The following is a 23057-nucleotide window of genomic DNA, read 5'->3' as shown; positions in this document are numbered from 1 at the left end:
AAGCCCCTTTCTGTCGGCTGTTTTTCGTTCTATAATTACTTGAAGGATTCCTGGATTCCCAACTGCATGATTGAATTTGTGCACGTGCAGTCACTTCAGACATGTCATGCGGCAGCAATATTTCTTATCAGCAACCCGCAGAGCTCCTGCTAATGTGACTCTGTGTATGTATGTGTGTGTGTGTGTGTGTGTGTGTGTGTGTGCGTGCGTGTGTGTGTGTGTGTGTGTGTGTGTGAGAGAGAGACAATAGCAGGTGTCTCTTCAAAGACGCTCTGAAAAAGTCCCCACTCTTGAGTGGGCTTATCTCAACCACTCATTAGAGTGTGCGAGTGTGCAGTTCCTGTATGAAGCGATGCCAGGATTTCTTCTGATTGACACAAACGCAAACACACACACATAGCATCAATCTTCAGATGGCATCAGGGGAGGAGAAGGGCAGTAGTGTCCGTCCAGCTTTATGTGTCTCTGCCGAAGATGTCAACACCTCAGTTCAAGAGCCACGTGAGGTCTCACACAGTGAGCAAAGCGCACATGATGGGACTTTTTTGTGGGGGGGGTTTCTCGGTATGTTGGCACACAAGGAAGCAAAAAGCAAGGCAATATAAGACACTAAAACAAACAAGCTCTCACCTTGACAGTGATGGGTGGGCGGGCCATGCATTTGTCACCTGGACCTTCTGTGGGGGGACTTGCCCAATTTAACATGATCATGTTGCAATTATCGACATTATTTAAAACAAATTAATATGAAAAACTATATAATATTATGAATGAATTATGAAGCAGCACTTACGGTTGCATACAAAATGATGTTTGGTCACGCCATCATTAACATTAAGAGCTATGCAGCCATTCCGATTTTTTTTTTAGAGGCCTTAAGTTACACAGTCATTCAATTACTGTACTCGCTTTGTTTCGCTAAAAATGTCCATCCCCATTCCTGTTTAAGGTTATTAATTCTTAGCCGATGTGTGATGTAACCTTCCGACATTTATTCCTACCGCAATCTTGTTCACTAATTGTCATGACAAGGAACTGTATGAAACATGTCACACTGGAAAGGAAAGGTGTCACTGTAATCTGAGTTCTCCATGTAACACTGATAATTATGCAAAAAAATAAATAAATAAACAAGCATAAATTAAACAACATCGTCATTAGATTTCTATTTTTACGAGCTGGTAATTGAATTAATTACCACAGCTTTGAGTCTTTTGGAGAAAATTGAAGCCACCCCAATCCCCACGGCATAATTTTTGCATGATTTGTCCGGTTTTCACAAGCAACTCTTTGTCTGTGCAGGTGCACGCCATTTATTTCATTTAAATCCGTCCGCACGACATGTGCAATGAAATATGAACGTCAAATCGCCTCAAATTGAGGAAACCCGGCACGGGGTATGACCAAAAAACATTCTGTTACATCTTTATAAGCGTTATATAATAAATCTGGATGAGGTGTGGCTCAGGTGGTACAATAGTTGGGTGGTTCAATCCTGAGCCCTTGAGCAAGATGCCAAATTCCCCCGGCGCTCCCGATGTTCTGTCAACAGTGGGTGAATGAGGAAACGGTTTAAATGCTCCGAAAGCATCTTAAAGGAAGAAAAGGGCTGCAGAAGTGAAAGCCAATGCCCTAATCTCTCTCTTTTTTTTCTCAAATCTCATTGGCATTTGACCAGTGACTCAACCCAAAAGCTAAACAAGGAAGTGGGAGAAGGAAGCAGCATTGCCTTTATTTTTTTCTTCTCACAAGGAAGGATATCTGCATTTAAACCTAACATAGTTCTTTATGAAAACGAAACGGGTTAAATCAACAAAACCTATTACATTTTCTGGTCAAAGATACATCGTCGTCATTTTTAATTGTCGTAGTCCCAACAAAGGACCTTGATTGAAAATTCGCGTGTAAAGAAAGAGGCGGAGTCCGTGCAATGACACCGGGTCATAGACAACCTATCACTAAGTGTAAATGTATAGCCACTGCCGGGAAAACACAATGCTTGTCTCACACACACACACACGCACACAAAATAAAAAGCACAAAGAGCACACAAAAGAAATGACGAAATTAGCAGAACGTGGGCAGCTCCTCTTTCTCCCCATCCAAAGCAAAATGCATCTCCTGACTGACTCATGATAATGAAAAGACATTTATTTTAATAAAGGACTCAGCAGGAGGCCAAAAAATGACCTGATGCAGACAGAAACGTTTTCCTTGTGTGTGTGTGTGTGTGTGTGTGCGCGTCAGTGTGTGTGTGTGTGTTTTTCTATGAGAATTTTTTTTTTATGTGTGTGTGTGTGTGTGTATCAGAGTTTTTGGGTGGATGAGAAGTGTTTTTAGTGGCGTGCGAGCTTTTTGGTTGTGTTAGAAATGTTTGCCGAGTATGAATATTTTAAGAGTGTGTGAGTTGTTTGGTGTGAGAGTTTTTGTTGGCTACGTTTGAGATATTTATGTGAGATTTTTTTTTGTTGGACGTGAAAGATTTTTTTTTGTCAGAGGTTTTTGGTGAATGTTTTTTTTTCTTGTTTTTTGGTATGTGAAAGTTATTTGGTGTGTGATAGTTGTTGCTCTGTTTTTTGGGGGGGACAGGGGGGTTTTACCGTATGTGGAAAAGTTTTGGGGGGATCAAGCTAATAGGTTTTAGATTCAGTTTTTATTTTTGGGGGGTTGTGTGCACCTTGTCAACTTAATATTCTGTAACCGTTCACTCATTATATAACACGTAACACTTGAGCAGCACATTATGTGTACATGCTCTGAATCACCCCAGGCATCTTTCCAGTCTGACACAAACATGCCTATGCCAAAAGTAGATGATAAACACGGAATGCTAAAAGGTAACCTAAATGCACCGTGTCGCGACGAAGACAGTCCAAAGAATGAGAGACCTCTGTCACCAAATGTTTACTTTGCACTTTGCGAGTTTCCAATGATGAAGAGCGGGGACTTTTTGAGCTTGAGCAACCACAAAATTGGCTCTCAAGACTGTAATGCTCAGCATTCCTTCATTAAAAACGGTTAAAAAAAGGGGGGGGGGTGTTGAGGTGCAGTCATTTGTAAAGAAGGAGAAGAGCAGCGGCGAGAGGACAGATCCTTGGGGGGCTCCCTGTACTAGTGGTGCGTGTTGATGAAGTTGGGCCCAGCGGCCTCAACTGCTTTGTCGACGTGTCAGGAATCTGTAGCTCCACTGGCAGATGGCAAGGGTGAAATTTGAGTTCATATATCAATTTTGCTGTTCAATATTTCAGTTACAGCAGCTTCATTTCATATCATTTCCCCAAAGGTTGTGCGTGCATGATGGATGTAGTTCCTGAGACTTAAGAGGTTTTCTCTTAGGATTGACAGCAACCTTTGTTTGAGGTAATGTGGCATTCCACGAGCCCTAACCCTCTCCCCCCCTTTTGTTTGCTCTGCCATTACCGAACAGCTTCCAACTCTTCATCACAGGCGTGCATGCCATTTGTTCAATGACATTTATTCACTACCTTTTGAGCCAAGTCGGTAAGTCATGATGTTACAGTTGCTCAATGTGAAAACAATCTTTTTTGTTGTTGATCCTTTCAACTTACATCATGAAATAAACTAGCATAAACCAATAAAAATCTCTCACTTGAACAAAGAATTTGTACAATTACAATGGGGACCTTGAGCAGTTGCTTGGACCCAAATAATAGTTATAATAAATATAACATGCTTCAACATAAAAAAAGGTAACCAGAGTTTGCTTGAGTGTCAGTAAATTTAACAAAGGCTTCACTCACCGCACTCCATAACCACAATAGCACAATAGCCAAAACCTGTCTGCCACATCAGTTAAAAGTGAGCAAATTTATGAAGGCAGGTACGGCATGTTTGCAATTCAACGCACTTCACCTGCGTTGTTGGTTTTCAAGTTGCGTGAGTCTCTTGTCTTTCAATTAGTGTTAACTTGTACTGCAAGAAAGACTAAAAATTGCCCTGAATCTGAGTGTGAGCAGTTTTTTAAATCTATATTGATACTGGTGGATGCACTAGATAGTCCTTCAAAAACGTTCTCAGTTTGAATCAGCTTTACAGATTTTGCAAGTGTACCTAATTGTGTGTCTCGTAACCTCAGGTGGAAAGGTCCTGATTCGCAGCATGATGGCATTGCAGCAAACAATAGAGCCCCACGCACACAACCTTACGTCAGGATCTTACACAAGCATATAAGCGGAACTCGAACAACACACTAAAACATGTTCCGCTAAATTATGAACCTAAACATAGACTGCAAAAAGTTATTATCCCTGACCTCATTTGCTGTGACTGCAGCGTCACAGTAAATGAGGGAAACATGCTTCTCATTCATCCAGGTTGTTTCAATGTCAAATTAATGTATCAACCACGATTGACGACACTGGTTTCACCTGTCATCGGAGGGAAAATGCTTCATTTTCTAATGTTTTCAAGTCATGTGGTGTTCTACCTTCGAGTCAATTTGGGTTTCGTTTGCATCTCTTGGTCTAACAACAGTCAGATCAAAACATCCAACGTGATCAATGCAGCAACTCGTCTCCTCATTCTTATATTCAAGGGTGACAGAGAAAATGTTTCTTAAGAGTCTTGTTGATTTCTATTACATAATGGCAAACGTTTTCCAACCCATTTAACCATTGTTACGTAGCCAACCATAAAGGTTGCAAAGACATCACATGATGGGTGTGTGCTGTTTGCTACACAATTAGAACTAATGTGTAGTTTGTACCTGAAAACTATTTTCCCAATGTCTTTCTGATCATTTCCATTGAAGACATTCACACAATGATAATTTCCAGTGAAAACTTGGATCACCTTGGTCATCACTGCGCCATTGTTAGATAATACCATGTTATAGTTGTTTCTTCTCCAACCTTCTCTGCTAAGTTGTATTTGTCCCGTCCCTACCGCATTCAAGTAGTACGGTGCTTGTTTCATTAATGGTTGTTTCATAATGGAGAAATGATTAACAGATGGCCTTTTGCCTTATGGGGTGTTTGGAAAGTTGCTGTGTTTTAATATAAAATACTGGCGATACATAAATATTCTGTATTGCAACATTTCTGTTAATTAAAATATAACATTGCAGTTACTTTGTCAATAACCTCTTTTTGTTTTGTTAATCTGGGTGGTGACCTCCAAACACAAAACTGTACCCTATTGAATTTGGTGTGATGCAACTTTAAGGCATACAAATTAGCAGAAACCATTGTCACCCACTAGAGGGAAGCAAATGTTTAAAATATAAAAGCACAGACAGCAGGTTTGTTTGGATGATTTCTCCTTTTCAAATCCATTATTCATTGGATACAATCAATCAATCAATCCAATTCGGCCTCAATCTCAAGAAAACACACATCTGGATCTGTTATAGTACAACTCTGATACACTTTAAAAACATGGCACAGTCACATCACAAGGGAACATGATAAAGGGGCCTCATTGGGAATTTTAACAAAAATATTTTCTTTAAACGAAGATAACTTTTTTATTTTATTTCATATACTCTAAGAATAGAATAAAATCTCTGAAAATGGAGGTTTGGTGTTTGGAGAGTGCTATGTTGAACATGTTGCATAGTCAAGAGACGTCAATGGAAGGAATGGAATCTATAAGTTAAAAGGGACACATAAAAAGCTTTTTTTTTAAATGCAGAGCTGGGGGGGGGGGGGGGTACTCTGTTATAATACTTAAATGTGATTGTTTTGTCTCTCAACACTCCAAACAGTCAAATGCTTTAAAAGTCGTTGAAAAGCTTTCCCCCCTCCATATCGCTTTGAGCTTTTGTACCGCGGGGCAGGTGAGCATTAGCGTTAATAACATACTGCAATTCGTCGTTGTGCAAATGTAACAATCATACAACATCCACCGCAATCACTTGTGATTAAAAAGCATATCTAACAAGGGCGAAAGGAGAAAGGTATTTGCGTAATTAGCGTGTCACCCACAGGGATGGGGGGGGGGGCATAAAAGTGCCGCTAAGTATCCATCTTTTCTGATAGAATCACAAAAATATCCTCTTGGCAAGCAAACAAAGAACTGGTTTCAACCAAATAATGGATATACCGTCATGTCTAGCCGTTCCATTTCTACAACCTGAAGTGCCACGGTTCTTTATTGATTCTGGTTATTGTCCACCCCTTGGCAAACGCCAGCTTAGCTTATAAAGTGTCTTGAGGAAATGTCCCAAGGATTACAAAATAAAAGCCAGACATTTAAACATAATACGGGTAAGAACAACCACACCCGGACTCTGATGCTGGTTCGGACTTTACACACTCCAGCCAGGGAGCACAGCTGCATTTCCTTTTCTTTTTTGGAGCCTTACACATACATTCAAATGTCCTTTCGCATCCATTGGTCCGCACTCCGTCCGACCGACAAGTCCACGTGCGCTTGATGTGTCTTCTAAAGATCCTAATACTGTCTGTTTCTAGTCTCAGTAGCATCTGCAGACCTCTGCTTCGCCTCAAGTCCATCAAACAAGATCCACGATGCCAGCCGGGGTCACCGGAACTCATAGATGGCGGCGCTGTGCTCGGGGACGTGGGTGAGGTTTAGAGATTGGTACCTGAGTGAGGTGAGACAACATACTTAAGATTACAAGGGTAATATGATTATGTAAATAACTTGACCCATCTGTCTGTTTTAAACATCAACGACATCTCTTGATCACAAAGGTTGGCCCACCCTTACTAGAGCTAAAATGTGTTTAATAATCCAGGTTTAAAAAAAAACAACAACAAAAGGAAGTTCCAATAGGTTTCTACTGCTCTATACACAGATTGGTTGACAATGCAACAGGAAGAGAATGTGGAAAAAGCAAAATGTGAATGATGTGTAAATGTGAAAAAGTTACATACTATTAGTACTGCTGTGTACTACTCGGGTGCCCCAGAGTGGGTGCCCCAGTTTGTCATTCACTCCGAAAGGTCATGCCAATTGTTCTGGTGGATTCTAGAGAAAGCCATGCAGAACAAACATGCCAATAGAGAAAAGATTTTTTTTTTTTTTTGGCTGTTGATGATTCCCCACTTTGGAGGAAAAACATGTAATATTCCACCAGTGCAAACTCACAGCTTGCTAATGTGAAAGGAGAATTGTTGTTCCTTGATTTCGTGCATTAATATAAAGCTAAGTGAGCATCAGTTCTTATGTCATCAGAGAGCTTGAATATTAACTGAAAACTAAATACAATTGAACATCCTCTTTTAAGGTCATGTTGACTTTATCATGTCAACAATGGTGAAGCTAAGCAGGCGCTGAAATAAAAGTGGCTCGGTCATTGCCGACAATCTCCAGCTGTTCTGGGATGTAATCCAGAAATGAGTTCATCGCCATGATGACGAAAAAGGAATAATGGTTGTGCCGAGGTTACCATTCAGAGCTCCGGTGGTAGTAGTAGCCCTCGATCGTTGCTGTGGATTTCTGGAAGCAAATGTAGTAAAATCCAGCAAAGGATGCGCCACTGATGTCTTTGATTGTATGGTCCGGGACCAGGAACTGCTCCTAATGATGCAGAATAGGCCTGATATTACTAACGGCACGGCATCAAGGTCACACGATAAAACGACAACTTACCTTCCACCTCATAAAAATGTAGTCGGAATTTGTAAGATCCTCATAGTCAAAATCATCTGAGTTGAATGTCTTTGCATACTGGTAGAAGGCCTGGAACTTGCCCTGGTGGCAAACAGGAAACATTGGTCATTTCTCTAAGAAACTTGCTCCATGTCAAACTTTAAACAATAGTAGACAATTACCCAATGTTTACGATCCACATCCTCATCTGCGTCCCACTTTCGGGTGAGAAACGGCCTTTTTCTGCTGATTATCTCTCCAGCGAAGAACGTGGTTAAAGTTGGGTATTCCTGACCCGAGAGACAATTAGGTTTTGAAATGATCTTCATGTGCATTATTCTCTTCACAGTATGCGATTTAGGATGTGACCCATTTTTTCTCAAATTAAAAGCTGGCAGCTGCAGCTGCTACATATACATAACATTAGCTGCACAAGCTGTTTTCTGCATGGCTAGCAAATGAATGTAGTGCAGGAGTTGTCTTGAATTCTGAGAAAAGTGGGAATTCTTGTGAAGCGGAAAATTATTAACTTGCTTGTGCATGGAATGCGGCAGACTGTTGATGAATGCATTTTGCAGAAAGACGTCAAAAACTACTCATGACATTATTCATGGTTTAAGATGGACCTATTAAATAGTGATAATAGCCCGGGCTCACCTCTGTTAGTCCTTTTATTTTCAGGTAACCACACAAGTAAGAGTCCTCCATGGTGACGTGCTTGGAAGGAGAAAAAAAACGTGAGCATGTTGACAATCTGGCTCAAAGCAGAATTGGCAAGTCAATAATGCCCCCCTTCACTCACACAAAACATGCATTTCAGTTCAGTAGGAATTCTTCAGATTTATATTCGCAGATGCAAAGTCTTACTTGAGAGTGGGGTGTGTCATTATGGAGTAATAACTGTTTTCGTGGCTGTTAGTGTTGATTCAGGCAATGCTAAGCGATTGCTGCCTTGTCGAGCTAGGCCCATGCTCATTGATTCTGCAACTGTCAATCATCACGCTCCCATTTGACAGATCACCATTGCCCCTCACAGTTCACCTTTCACATGAAATGCACCATTCGAATGCCCACCTGTAAAACAACTTCCACGTCGTACGAGTTTCCTTTGCTCTTTTGGTGCCCCCTGAACTTTGAGCCGCTATACAACAGCGAAGTGACAACACCGGGCTGCGTAGTGTTGATCGGGGGCGGAGGGATAAGCGAGGCCGAGGATGCGAAGGCCGCGCAGTGGGAGTCGCTAGTGTATCCAGCAGGGACAGGCATGGCTCCCGTTAAAATGGCTGGGTACCCACACTGGTCAATCGCCGTCTGCGTGATGCCGGCGTCCCCAAAGAAGCGATAAGGGGGCTGAAGCTGTCCTCCAGGCTCCAAATCCCCTCGAAACCTGAACGCCGTAGTTTGCCAGGTACCGATCTCCGAGGAGTGGACTTCGTCGCAACGACGATGCTAAAAGCATCCGCAGCTCTCATTGGCTACCACTATTCGACGTGGTAATGTCCTGTATTCTTATTGGTTCATTTGTCGGAAAGCTTCACGGGATTAGAATGTAGTGTTTTTGCCTTGTGTAAGAGCACCAACAGCCACTTAGAAAACTACAATTCCCTACTCTTTAAAATGCGCTACACTGCTGCCTGACAGACGCAGAGGTCACACGCGTGTTGTTGAACACGGGCTTCAACTGGGATGTAAAGTCCAGTAGGTATACTTAACTAATAATTTCACTACAGACGTGAACATGCGCTGTTAATGCTCCTAAATACACGTAAAAATGTGGCGTCTCGTGCTCTAAGAACAGGAACCCAGCGCGTTTGTACTCCTCGGCTAACCTAGCTTTCCGTAAACAGAACACATCACATCTTCGCTGCAATGTTTAGAAGCCTTGCAAGACTCCACCATCAGTTTGGAAATGCCTTGTCGCTGTGTAAAAGACGTACAAATCATCATCACTTCAGCTGTTCGTTAAAATACTCATCAGTCGCAACAGGTAACTGAACTGAATTTTCTGCTTTCACGCTGTGAAGATGGAACCAAACATACTCTTATTTGCTTCCAGAGAGAAAGAGATTTTATCAGGATGTCACGATATCCCAAGGTGAAGGTATGTGAACTTACCGGTAATCAGTTTTCAATGCATGCAGAATGATGAGATGCATTTCATGTCACAATCGGAATCACTGTGCTTGTTAATGATCACAGATTTTATGTATAAGATAAAATCTACAATCTTTTGTTAAATTGTCCCTCTTAGGAGGTTTATTTGAGATAAACCTAGACAGAAGGAAGCTGAAAACTCCCGGAGGAAAGCTGTTGACATTGCCAAATGAAGCTCTCGCTATCGCCGTGGCAACTGAGTGGGATGCTCAAAGGGATTCGCTTAAGTTTTATGCCATGCACCTGGTAAAGCTCATCAACTGACATTAAAGTCAAGCGACTTTCATATCTGTGTGTAATATTTTGCAAAGATTTGTACACAGTCACTCAGAATATTAGTATTTTTGCTCTGCCAAAATCCCCAAATTGTTCCAATTCATTGTACTGTTACTCATTTTGCAGACAACCCTTTGTAACACTGCACTGGACAATCCTACACAACGCAATGAGGACCAAATGATCAGCGCTGCGTTAAAGTTTCTGGAGACAGACACTGTTTGGTGTGTTAATTACACACGCCATTTCAACTTTTATGTGTTTGCAATGTCGATTGAAATGTAATAATAAGGAAGTAACTATCGAAAGCCACAATGTACAATCTCGTGTTAATTAGGTTGATGTTTTATGTAGTTACAGAGTCGAAGAGCCCTATGGTTTGGTTGATCTACAGAAAAACGAGTGGGACCCTGTATTGCAATGGATTGAGAACAGGTAATAGTGGTGAACAAAAACACACCAGCACACTCCAAAGAAACGTATAATATATATTATGTGACTTGTGAATGCAAGTAGATATGAATGCTATAAAGGACTTTCCAGATGTTCATTACGTGAATTTCAGATATGACGTCACTATTGGCTCCTCGTCCAGTATTATGGGCCCTGACATCTCTCAGACAACCAAAGACACATTCTACCAACATCTCAAATCGTACAACTTCTGGTCTCTCACAGGTATATATTTGCAAATGATTGCTCATTTATTTATGTATTTGAGTGGAAATGAGAAGTCCTGATAATATTATGTGCAGTTTAACACCGTGATTGAAATATCAGATTGTTTTGATGTTACCAGAGTAGATCTCCATAATAATTTGGTTTCTTCCATGTAGGGCTTGAGTATGTGATCGCCCAGCTGAAGTCTGTCGTGCTGTCACTCGGAATGATTGACAGATATCTGAGTGTGGAGCAGGCTGTGCTCCTCTCCAGGCTGGAGGAGGAATACCAGGTACAACACAAAGGCTGACCGCATTTTATTATTTTTGTTTTTACCTTTAAATACATCATCCAGTTATATTTGCCTTGGTGGAGACGTTGCCTTTTGGGCCTATAATTCACACTTCAGCGTGGAGATTTTGATCATTATTTAACAGCCCGATTCTGACATTTTGGGTCAGCAGCAATGACATAAAGAAATTATATTTGTTGTTGACTCACCCAGTACGCCTTGTTCCTGTTCCCCAACAGATTCAATGCTGGGGAAATGTGGAATGGGCTCACGACTATGACATGTATGAGCTGAGAGCACGCACGGCTGCCGGTGCTCTGTTTGTACACCTCTCGTCGGAGGGTTCAACTGTCAAACGCAAAATTTTGCAGGACTGAGGAAGAAGCTTGCATGCTCAAAGAAATGCAAACTTCCAGCCTAACTGACAGAACTCTACAGTGTATGAGTCAGAAATACAAATGTTCATGTTCATTCTATTCGACAATAACAGCTGTGAGCCATTTAAGTCATATCCACTCTTTAAAACACATTTCCAGTCTTTTTCTTGTGGGGGAAGGGAGGTCTGTGATAGATGCCAAGTATGACACCACCCACTCAGTCTCCAGTCGGTTCTCAGTCACCTGTGACATTTTTGGACACTGTGCATTAAGTGAATGGAGACTTAATGTTCTTTCTATTTGTTTGAGTGTTAAATCTCTGTCACAGTTTTCATTGACTGACACTTTGAATCTATCCATATCCTATACTGTTAATCCTCATGACGGTTATGTGAGAGTTGGCGGAGTCCATCCAAGCTCCCTTTGGGCAAGATTCAGGGTCCACCCTGAGCTGCTTGCCAGCGAACTGTCTGCTACATAGAAATATGTTAAATGTGTGGATAATACGCTCTGTGGTAACGGGGCATAGATGTTGTTGAAATACGGACATTCTCATCATCTTTTGTGGTAGAAATTAAATACTGTACTGTAAAATGTACATTGTTTGTGACCAATAAATTCACAGGAGCTACCACAAGAAATATGCGTAAAAAGTGCCTTAATAGTGGCAAATCTAAAGTTGTCATTTACATATAAGTTTCAAAGCACAGTTTAGACAGATATAGACAAGTTACGTCACGTTTGTCTTCTTTCCGCACCAGTCAACATGCAGTCACTACACAATAAAAAAAGTATAAATCCTTTCTTGTTACAAAACCAGAGCAAGCGAGGTAACCATAAAACCATTTTATGTTTTACAGTGGTAACCTTTGGAGCCTTTATTTATAATCGACTACACCCGATGAGTGATGTCAGGACTGACCAATCGCACTAAGGCGCAGCGTTCCTCGGCCAATGACATATCTTGGGGGGCGGGGTATGCTGGATGTTTCCTGATGTCTCAACGTCACCATTCCCCGACCTGAATTGTTTGTTGACGGGCAAGATGGAGTTCCTACTGGGAAATCCGTACAGTACCCCAGTGGGGCATTGCATTGGTATGTAAAAAAAAAGGCATCACAGAAACGACACTGTTTTCAAATATTTGGAAAATACGTTGAATCCGTGTCGATGTTGTGTACGTGTGAGCGAGCACTAGGCTAACAGGGCTCTTTTAAGGTCTCCCCGTTAGCCGCCTAGCTAACATATATTGAATGTGATCGTTGCAAAATCATTACCGGTGACAGAACGCATGACTTAAGTCGTTTGTTGTGCTTAGCGGTCCGCAGATAACGTTTGCGAAGTCGTTCGCTCATTCATTGGTGCGCTGAATGAGCAGAGCTCGAGCTTAAGTTATCCAGTAGTTAGCTAATCATTAGTCATCACCCTTGTATTAACTCCAGTCGTTGATGAAGAGGCAGTTAAACGGCGTTTTCTCCCCTCGCTGTACTTCTATTCTAGAAAAAGCAACTGATGGGTCGCTACCAAGTGAAGACTGGACTTTGAACATGGAAATATGTGACATTATCAATGAAACGGAAGACGGGTGAGTGCACAGAGCAAATCAAGACATTGGTCACTTACACAGGTAATGAGGATAGCTGCAGCGCAACACGCTTGCCATTATGTTACATTTGTGTAATTTGAAGCCGATCTCTTTTGTGCACATACGATTTATACTAGGCCCCGCTGCTTATCTCGCTGTATGGTTGAGCTGTTGTGTGAAGTCCAGAGCGTGTTTGATAAGTGATTGTAATTCGTCTCAGATGGGCCCAGCCTCTGCATTCCACTTTATAAATAGTCTGCTCACATCTACGTTTCTTCCTCTCTGGGTATTCATTGTATGAGATCCATGTCGTTATGCCAAACTGTTCAAACAAACCACTCGTTAATTATTACTACCGCCTGTGTACAAGTAAACACCGGCTTTGTGAAAATCATTGATTTAAAAGAGTGACTCACGATTTTGAAGTTCATTTCCTATTTAAAAATTCTTCTGTGTATTATTTTATGCTGCCGTTGTTAATTTGAGATGCCGTTTTGTGTGCAGGCCAAAGGACGCAATTAGAGCAGTGAAGAAGAGACTGAATGGCAATAGGAACTACAGGGAAGTGATGCTGGCTTTAACGGTGAGCGCACAGCTCATTAAAGTGGACCTCGAAAGGCACAGCACACTCCAGTCGTTTGGGCCGTGGTTGCCGCGCTTTATGTTCAAACAGAAAAACACACTTGCTGAAGGCATTCATTTTGCTTTGTTCATATCCCTGTCGTACAAGGCTGTATAAAAGCAAGTTGACAAGCTGTTTAATAAAACTCAACACACTTCTTTTCAGGTGAGTTTCTTGCTGTGTACATCCCACACTGTGCAGCCAGGAGAGCATGCGTACGCCGTCGCTTTGTCATAGGTTTCATTACCACCTCTGTTGTGGTCGTCATGCCACCGGTACCCTTTGCTGGTTCAAGTGACAACAGTGGGAGATAAAGTGCATTCTGTGTGTTAAACAAGTTTTGGCATTTGTCACCTCTTCCTGCAGGTGCTGGAAACTTGCGTAAAGAACTGTGGCCACCGGTTTCATGCGCTGGTCACGAGCAGGGACTTTGTGGACGGCGTGCTTGTCAAAATCATCTCTCCGAAAAACAACCCCCCCACCATCGTTCAAGACAAAGTGTTGGCCCTCATTCAGGTAAGATCACAACAAACGCGATGCACATGCGTGCTCGTCATCCCTTTTCATGTGCCGCGATGGAGAAATTGTTATTTATGATCAAAATACAGTCAATGAGGCGTTTATGAGACTGCGCAGCAGTGAGCGAGGTGCAGTCTGATTGAAATCGAGTGTCTGTAGGGCTTCACTTAGTGCGGCTCATGTTACCAGGCTTGGATCGGGTAACCTTGCAATGCTCTTCTTTCCACCAGTTGGCCATTGCATGGAGCCAGGGACAGGCGCAGAACACTGTTTGTCAAGCCATTAGTCGAACAAGTTTGTTCCATTCGGGTCATATGAGTCTCGTTGGCATGTTAACAGATGTTCTTATACATACCAAGTCCGAGAATGCTTTTGCAAGATTACCGTTTGCACTGATGGAAAAGAACCTGTTTCAGTCTGAGTGGTTGTTTGTCTATGTATGCCCTGCAGTTAATTGGCTACTAGTTAAATTGGAGAAATGATTATTATGGGAACCTGAACGGAACGAAAACCTAAAATATTGCTCCTCCGCGCCCGCACCTGCAGGCGTGGGCCGACGCATTCAGAAGCAGCCCTGACCTCACAGGCGTTGTCCAAATCTATGAGGAGCTCAAGAGAAAAGGCATTGAGTTCCCCCTGTCCGAATTGGAGACCCTCTCGCCTATACATACGCCTCAGCGGGTAAAACGAGATCGCTTACAAGCGGATGATTGTTGGCGCGTGCGGCCAGATCGTTTCATGTCATTTGTTGCTTTGTACCAAGACCGCATCTGCACCGGAGGGAGACTCGACCCTGCATAAGTACACCACGCCTCCCCAGCCTGCACCGCATGCAGTTCCAACAGCCTACACTAGCCCTCCGGTTCCAAACATTCAACCCTCTGGATCCATCAACCCAACACCTGAACAGGTACTTTTTTTTTTTAATATATACCGGGAATTTTACTTACTGTACTTTATGTTGACCAGTGAGTCTTACTTTTGTCCGTAATTTTTCAGTCTGTTGCTTTCATTTCCATGTCAGATTTGCAGACTGCGCAGTGAGTTGGATGTTGTTCGAGGAAACACCAAGGTCATGTCTGAGATGCTGACTGAGATGGTCCCGGGAAAGGAGGACACTTCGGACTACGAGTTGCTACAGGCAAGGAAGCGCTCCTGCCTTGAGTTTACACACACAAAACACTTCTGCACTTTTTTTTTTTTAATAGATTTGTGTACCGCGTGTGTGTTTTTAGGAGCTGAACAGGACTTGTCGAGCCATGCAACAGAGGATCGTGGAGCTCATCTCTTGCGTCTCAAACGAAGCCGTGACCGAGGAGCTGCTGCACGTCAACGACGACCTCAATAACATCTTCTTGCGCTACGAAAGGTGAAAACGCTGACAGTGACGTCGGCTACACGCGACCGGACTGACCCCTCTTTTGTCGCCGCCCCTTTTTGACAATGCCCTTTCGCCACTACAGATACGAGAGGTTCCGATCGGGAAGGTCTACAGCCCAGAGTGTCAACAATGGGGTAAGTCGGTACTTCAGGCGGGGGCAAAGGTGTCCCCTCGTCTGTTCTGCCATTCATTGCTTTACTGTCGCAACCCGCGGCTGCATGACATCACATTCTTCGACGCCAACGCCTTTCCGCTTTTAACTGGTGGGCCCGAACGCTCTGAGCCGTCCGTCTTCATAATGTCATTCCCTGGTTTTCATGCCTGATTAACCGGAAACTCAACAAAGACACGGTCGTTTAATTTGGGCATCAATGCCTTGATTCAGAAAATCGCCACGCAGCTTCAAACAAGAATGAGTTTCAATTGATTTGAATTGGACGAGTAAAAGAAGTGATTTTTTTCCCCGCTGTAGTTTTAAATCATTGAAATGCGCCTGTTCTATTGAACAACAAAAATGCCGCATCCAAGAAAATGATGCAAGCCATTTGCAGTGCGTTCTGCCGAGGCTTAGTTCCGGCGATCTTTGTTTTCAAGATGTACTTTGCCTCCACAGACATTATCCGAAAGACAGAAGCATATAGCCGCTTGCTTTGTTAGGTTTCCGGTGACTCAGGCACTGTCTGTGCATATGTTCCATCGTTTCTTTGTCACTGTCACCCTCCGGGCATCGACCTGTACTCATACTCTATTTATTATTTTTTCCCCCCCTGTTCTTTTCTGTTCTGTTTCTGTGGCTAGCTGAGACAGGCAAGTATGAAACCAATGTCAGCCTTCCCTAAAAGATCGCTAGCTTGTGAAAGTAGTCTGATGTGGACTTTTCAAACCCGGCTAAATATGAAGAGTTTCCAACCCTTGATAGCATGTTTTGTCTACGCAGCTCAATAAACTCATCTTTCTGAAGGGGAGTTTTATTCAACATTTTCTATTTATTCATTATGAGAGAAAAAAAAATGCTCTGCTGATGGTATATTCTGTATGTAAAGTCTTGCAGTTAAAGTATACAACCCCTTAAGAAACTTTTTTTTCCCCAGACAGACATTTTCATGCTGTCCTGAAGCTTATCGGCTAGATTTCATTTCCACACATCGATGATGCCCATATCTTGCGATGCATAACGTCATCACCTGTTTATTTTTTTTACACTCTTGTCTCCACCCCGTATTATCATGAGGTTATGCTGTCACATATCAGCATGGAACCCCCCCTGCCTCCTCGCACCCCGATGCAGCCATACTGGGGGAAAAGAAACACGCACAACAATGAGTTTGATTTGCTCATATATAATTCTCCCTTCCCCACCAGGTCTTAAGTGAAGCGACGGAAGACAACCTGATCGATCTGGGCCCCGCCTCGCCGGCAGTGGTCAGCAACATGCCGAACGCCGCCCCGAGCGGCTTGCCCCCGAGTTTCACCACCACCGCGGGGAGACCCTCCTCTCCGGCAACCTTGGCTTCTCGCCTGGCTGGACTCGGTATGTCAACTACAGCCAACCCCACACACAAAAAAAAAAGGGGCTCAGGACCACTCGCGAAAAACGAATTGAACAAATGTGTCATGTTTGTCTGTCGATGAGCTGCGCAAGTTAGTCCTGTGTTAGCGGTAAACTGTGAAGCATATTTATGTTCCCCGCAGATGTCGGCGCAGACACTGTGACCAGCACTCTGAGCTCTTTGACCAGTTCCAAGCCTCCCCCTTCCCAAGATGAATTTGACGTGTTCGCCCAAACTAGGACTGTATCGCTCCCTGAACCGAACAAGATGTAAGTCAAATAGGCAAGCTTGAACAATCAATGAATTTGTGACGTGCCACTCACGAGCCTTTAAATCTGGCCTGTGAATCACAACAACTACATTCGATGTAATCGTGAGTTGCCTTTGTTGTTGTTTTTGATATTTAATGTTGATAGGTCAAACAATTTGCTTTATGTGAAGCAGCCTATGGTGCAAACAAAAAAAAAAGTTGGAACAGCTGTTTTAATGAACCCGTTCATGCACCCTGTAACCTGATAACATGATCGATCACCTGTCCACTGTGGTCATCGCTGTCCCTTAAAGGGTTAAATGACACGAAAACACTCATTCAATGCTTCATGGTTTCTTCCTTTCTCAGGACTTCGGCAGGCGACAGCCCGGCTGCTGCTGCCGGTGCGACGGCTGATCATCCTCCCACACTGGACGTACAACAGCCACGTGCCGCCACGGTGAGTCTACCCAGTGAAACACTTTTTTTCAGATGTGCATGAATAAAGAGAGATGTAGAAAGTCCGCAGCCTGCAGCAAACACTGCCAGATGCTATTTAGCCAAAGAACAAATCATGATAGACCCCTGTTAATTGAGATTTTTTAACAGAATCATTTAAATGGGAGGTTGAATGATTAAATGTAGGAGTCACTAAATAAACAGGGTGGGGCGAATAATCTTTTTTAAAAAAAATTAAATTTATTTTAAAGCAGTTTCTGTCGGTGAAAGCGCTCCTCTTTGATCTGCACACTCGGTGCAAAAGGGGAAAAAATGTTTTCGAAAGCAGTGTCATTTGTCTGGGGAAATCGAGCAAACAAAAAGTTTTTTGAATAATGTTCTTTGGCTTTTCCATAAGCAAAGAGGAAATCAAAAATCTGAGAATTTTTTTTGGGGGGGGCTTTGCAAAGAATCTGAGATTTAATTTTAAGACTTACTAACAAGAAAAAATTAGAATAAGCAGATAAAGAATGGACATTTAAAAAATTTGAATTCATTATTATTAAATTGTAGTCTGTATGGGTTGTCATGAAGCTTTACATCAACCTTGTTCATCCCATTAATTTTTTTTTTTTTAAGTTGCTGTAAGTTCATTCAAAAAATAGGCATAATCATATTTTCTGTTTTGGGGCTGGGTTTTGTTTTGTGGCTTTGCTGCGCTCAATGGCCCACCCCACGGCCGTTTTGATGTCGCCCTCTAGTGTGTCGGAGGCCAGTCCTCTGTCATGGATGACATAGAGGTGTGGCTCAGTACTGATGTGGTGAGCCCATCATGATTTTTGTTCTGCCTCCTCTTGACTTTTTTTGTTCATGCTGTCTTCTCCTTTGTCTCGCTACTTCGAGTAGCCACTTACACCTTTTTCCCCCTCTGATCATCCAATTTTAACATCCTAGATGACTTTGCTAACACGCCGTTGTGGGAACCGGTGGTCATTAACAAGGCAGCATATTGTTAAAAATGAGCATTACAAATTACTTTTCTTCTCCTGCTAGACTTGTAGTCGTACAGTTTTACCCTTGTAACGTTCTTTAAAACTTCCCCCAAATGCAGCCCATGTGCTAAGATTTTAAAACATCAATTCCAACTCATTTGCATCTGCTTTTGCACGGTCTCTGCGCATGCTCATTTTACACAAATATGCAATCCTTTCTTTTTTGGAATATCACCATCCACGCGTTTGAGGGTATGTGGTTCTCTCGAGGCACATTGGTGTCATTTTTAATTCAGAACTTTCAGAGGCAGCAGGGTAATCTGATTGAACAGGATGAGTGTTTGTTTATCGACAATTGCTTGCATGCTGGTTCTGAGGTGCCGTTACTACGAATGGGAGGGTTTTTTTCCCCTCCTTTGTGCAGTGTCACATTTAAAACCTGTCTCTTATCGACAGAAAGGAGAGGAAGGTGAGGAGGGCGTGACAAGTGAAGGTAAGTGCAGTACAGTGAAGTCCTATTTATCGCAGAGCCCTGATGCAGTAGATTAGCGTTTGCGTGCGTCTACTCAACCATTCAGCAGACGTTGCAGCCCAGCTAAGACTTGTCATTTTTATTTGCTTCTATGATGGCAGAGTTTGACAAGTTCCTTGAGGAGCGGGCCAAAGCTGCAGAGATGGTCCCCAACCTGCCATCGCCCACGAGTGGCGACCCCGGCACAGCGCAGGGGACCCCCAGCCGCAAAAAGCCGGACAAACAGGAGGACACTTTGTTTGCCATGTAGAGCTGTCGTCCGCTTCACCTGGGAGGATGGCCGGGATGGACCGAGACACATCCAACAACACTGTTTAGATCCACGACAGGGATGTATCGTCATTGAAAGGGAAGTCTGTATGTCTAAAAGGGACAAACCAAACAAAGCGGTCTATTTTCATATGTTCAAAAATAAATTAAAAAGGGGTGGGACGAGCGGCATATAATGACACCGTCCCGGTACGTCTCTCTTCACACTAGCATGTAGTCGTAAACTGGGTTTGCCCTTTTTTGGGGCTTCCTCCAGTCCCCAAAAACCTCTCAGCATGCTTTGACACACGACGAGTCTTTTAGTTAGGAAATCCTCCGGTTTGGTTTTGGTTGTCCCGAGCATTCCTACGAGAATATTGTTTCCGTTTGTGTCCCTCTCTGCAAGTCGACCCGAGGTCGGTTGTAAATGTGTAAATGACAAATTTAATATACAGTGGGATTGTAATGAGGGATGATGAGTTTAACATTTCCTTGCTGCTGTATCATGAGGGATGCGCCCCACAATGCTGCACAAGTAACGGGAACTTGACGTTTAAAAGGATTTTTTTTTTTTGGCGTAGTTGTTTTATTTGGGGTCCAATCTGCTTGTGTGTGTGTGTGTGTGTTATAGTTTTCAAACCGCCGTGTTAGGCGGTTACGTGCTGAGGTGTAATTGACTCGTTTTGTTTGTGTGACCACCTTCATGCTCTGAAGAGAATTGAGGAGGCAGTCGTATTCTATTCTTCTCGTTCTTTCGTTCAAAGGTCCAAATGTGTTTTGCCCTTGGAGACGGAAATGACGAGTTCACCGCACCGTTCCATCATCTGATCCCCTTTTGTGCAGTCTGCGCGTTATTTGTGTGCGTTTCCTCGACGCCAACGTGAGGGTCTGATTTTTCCGGCGCCCGCTATTTGTTCGCCGGAAATGAGCTCGGGCGCTCACCGACGAGACCTTTCATGCTCTTGACGGGAGTAAACGTGTTCCCACGTGCTCAGCGCAAGCGTGCACTTTTGACTGCGGCGTGGCATGTGAATTATTACTGGATGGGAAATCAGCTACGTGACGAGCACTTGGGTGTAATTCATGAATGAGTTAAGGCGTGTCAAAATAATTTATTTGTAATTGTTTCCTCCTCCTCCTTCAGATGAGTGTTTTAAATGGTTTTATTGCGCTCAAGGAAAACTATATGGAGAAATGATCTATGTAAGGACAGTCGTTTATTTTTGTGGCTTTTTATGGAGTCTTGATATGTTTTATACATTGCTGCTAGCCGACGTCTGTTCTGTTAGTGGTTCTGTTGGTGTTCTTGTGGACTGAATGTAAACCTGTGTAAAGAAGCATCACGTGTCATTGAGACATGAAGGATCCATCTTTTGTTAAATTTTTTTTAGGTTGACTGGCGCATCCTCTCCCCGCTCTGAACTTTTCAACCCAAGAAGTGTGTCAGAAAAATTCCAGGACTGGCGTCGGTAAAGAGCATTTTCAAAACCTCGAATTCATCCACAGAGATCCTGTCATAATCGTTCAGTGCAGGGGAAGAGACAAGAGTTGTTCATGACAACACGTCTCCGTGGGATTCCTCCCCCCCCCCTCCTCTTACCGAAGGTCAAGGGGTCATCAAGGGCATCCGTTTAGAAGCTGTGGATGCAGATGGTGCCAGAAGCATGAAGGTGTTGCAGAAAAGGCTCGGGAAGTGCGTGAGACTCCAGGTCGGCCGAAATTGAAAGTAATTGGGTTTACAAAGAGATCTTTCTTTGATTCCAGTCTCGGAACTTTTACTGACATACCTCGTGCATTGCCGGTGTTCCGCTAGCCCCGTGTGAATCCGTTCATGTTTTTGTGTCTTTGTTGCTGATGTGTAACTGGGTCCTAGTATCACTCCTTTCGGATTAACGTTGTGCTTCTGTGCGCATCACCGAACACTTAAGTGGAGAACCGCCGGTGGAGGTGTGTGATTTTCTCCTTGTTTGACATCTGCATGAACCAAATAAAACCTTAGCAGTGTGACATCCTCCTGACTTTGTGCGTTTTATTGGCGAGACAGACTAATTGGCTGGCCTGTAGTAAACGCTCGCCATTTAACCTCCTCTTTTGCCCTACCCTGACTCTCTTATGGGGGCCCGTGGACCCCACACCAGGGCCTTCCCAATTGGTCGTCTGAAATCACCTCTTCCTTTGACGGTGGCAGTTGTTTTTTTTTTCTCTCTCTCCCCTTCGGTCAAAATAAAAGAAGCAGGGTCTGTTAACGTAATCACCAGAAAAAAAGGAACACTTGCAGTGTGAGGGATTGTGATGCAAACAGGTAACTGGTTTATCTCTTTGTCGTTTATCTTAAATTCGAAACGCTGTCATTCTGAGAAGAAAAGTTTGTTGTGTAAATAACATTTTTGAGTCACAATTCCCTTGGTCTGTTATTGTTCAAGAATTTAGTCATAAAATTAAAGTGGCGGTGTTATTCTTGACTGTGGTCACATCCTGAATGATCTCTTATGGTTGATTTCAGATTTGTATTCTGCTTCGGGGGTCAACGTTTTTGCCGAACTCAAAACAGTGGAGACTCCTTTCGCAGCTTCCAAGCGGCCTCTGGCGGTGTCAAAAGGTACTGCACACTGACGTCAGCCCAAGTGGCAGGAAGTCGGAACTGCGGCCCGAACTGTGGTGCATTGTAATTGCAATGCATGTTATTTCCCCACGTAGTGCAATGTTACTGCCGTGCAACATAGAACTTGGTCTCCATGCTACTCAGAATATCATTCGGTATCATTCACCACCTCTGGAATGCTTTTAAAATTATAAATATTTATTTTTTAATTTAATATTTTGCCCGAGAGACGAGTACAGATTGGAATTGCTTCATATATGAAGGTGTTAAGTTTGTTTTCATGATCAGACTGCAAAACAACAAAAAATGTAAACGCGTCACCCAGCGGGCATCGATTGACATGCTGAGTTGATTTCCTCATTACTCCTACGAGGCCAATGTAAAAGAAAACTGCTTTGGTTGCACCGCCACCTGAATGTTTGCTAAAGGTCACGCATGCGTACGTTTGTTTGTTTGTCTGTGTGTGAGTGTGAAGACTCAAGGCTATTTCAACAAAGTTCATTTAGCTGCCGGCGCATCATGATTTCCTGCTACGGAAAACAGTTTGCGTATTCACCGGCCTACTAGTACGCTCTTCACCCGTAGGACAATTCTGCAATGGTGTCTTCACCCTTAGGGGACAGCGGTTACTACAGTGGACAGCTTATCATGTTGTCAGGTTAATTCACAAATCTTCAACTGAATATCAAATACAGTAAATGCCTCCCCCCGACCCCCAATACTTCTCTTTAGTTCGCCTGCAGAATGCAATGTAGGAAACATCCTCATCGGAACGTGTAGAAATAATTGTCCGATATTTATCCACAGCCTCATTGTAATCACTTCAAACCAAATGACCCATTTGTGTTTATGAATTTATGAACGTCTCTCATCGGCGGCTTTCTCTATGTAATCCGACCTGCTACGCTACTTCCTCTCGCCCCCGAGCTACTCATTTTACACATTTAATGAAGTTATCCACGTCGACTTAAAAAATGGGGAGCGTGGTCGGCGTCAGCAA

The 23057-nt window shown here is 43.1% G+C and overlaps 3 protein-coding genes across 6 annotated transcripts; 2 read left to right on the top strand and 1 right to left on the bottom strand.

The window, feature by feature from the left end:
- Positions 1-5261: 5261 nt before the first annotated feature.
- Positions 5262-9015, bottom strand: LOC127603189 (glucose-induced degradation protein 4 homolog). The gene is made up of 6 exons (XM_052069285.1): positions 8653-9015; positions 8236-8295; positions 7761-7868; positions 7579-7680; positions 7376-7506; positions 5262-6568 (listed from the first exon to the last, which is right to left on the bottom strand). Exons 1-6 carry the CDS (start codon positions 8842-8844, stop codon positions 6505-6507), a joined length of 657 nt encoding a protein of 218 aa, XP_051925245.1. The 5' UTR covers positions 8845-9015; the 3' UTR covers positions 5262-6504.
- Positions 9016-9044: 29 nt separating this feature from the next.
- On the top strand, positions 9045-11978 carry atpaf2 (ATP synthase mitochondrial F1 complex assembly factor 2). 2 transcript variants are annotated; one of them, XM_052069283.1, is made up of 9 exons: positions 9045-9276; positions 9426-9565; positions 9635-9679; positions 9830-9978; positions 10135-10232; positions 10363-10443; positions 10574-10686; positions 10845-10960; positions 11200-11978. In XM_052069283.1, exons 2-9 carry the CDS (start codon positions 9448-9450, stop codon positions 11335-11337), a joined length of 858 nt encoding a protein of 285 aa, XP_051925243.1. In that variant the 5' UTR covers positions 9045-9276; positions 9426-9447; the 3' UTR covers positions 11338-11978. The 2 variants fall into 2 exon arrangements, with proteins under 2 accessions (XP_051925243.1, XP_051925244.1); XM_052069284.1 differs by having other exon boundaries at positions 9045-9280.
- A 302-nt stretch (positions 11979-12280) lies between these two features.
- On the top strand, positions 12281-21466 carry tom1l2 (target of myb1 like 2 membrane trafficking protein). Of its 3 annotated transcripts, XM_052069293.1 has the most exons (15): positions 12281-12434; positions 12838-12922; positions 13427-13505; positions 13911-14060; positions 14610-14744; positions 14827-14973; positions 15088-15204; positions 15299-15432; positions 15527-15578; positions 16807-16975; positions 17137-17263; positions 17614-17704; positions 18444-18503; positions 19131-19167; positions 19308-21466. In XM_052069293.1, the coding sequence occupies exons 1-15, from the start codon at positions 12323-12325 to the stop codon at positions 19454-19456; spliced, it is 1644 nt and encodes a 547-aa protein (XP_051925253.1). In that variant the 5' UTR covers positions 12281-12322; the 3' UTR covers positions 19457-21466. The 3 variants fall into 3 exon arrangements, with proteins under 3 accessions (XP_051925253.1, XP_051925255.1, XP_051925254.1); XM_052069295.1 differs by lacking the exon at positions 14610-14744; XM_052069294.1 differs by lacking the exon at positions 18444-18503.
- Positions 21467-23057: the final 1591 nt, after the last annotated feature.

Source organism: Hippocampus zosterae, chromosome 7 (genome assembly GCF_025434085.1).
Source record: "Hippocampus zosterae strain Florida chromosome 7, ASM2543408v3, whole genome shotgun sequence".
Taxonomy (NCBI): domain Eukaryota; kingdom Metazoa; phylum Chordata; class Actinopteri; order Syngnathiformes; family Syngnathidae; genus Hippocampus; species Hippocampus zosterae.
The sequence above is the reverse complement of the archived record's forward strand: the minus strand, read 5'-3'. Positions and strand labels throughout refer to the sequence as shown.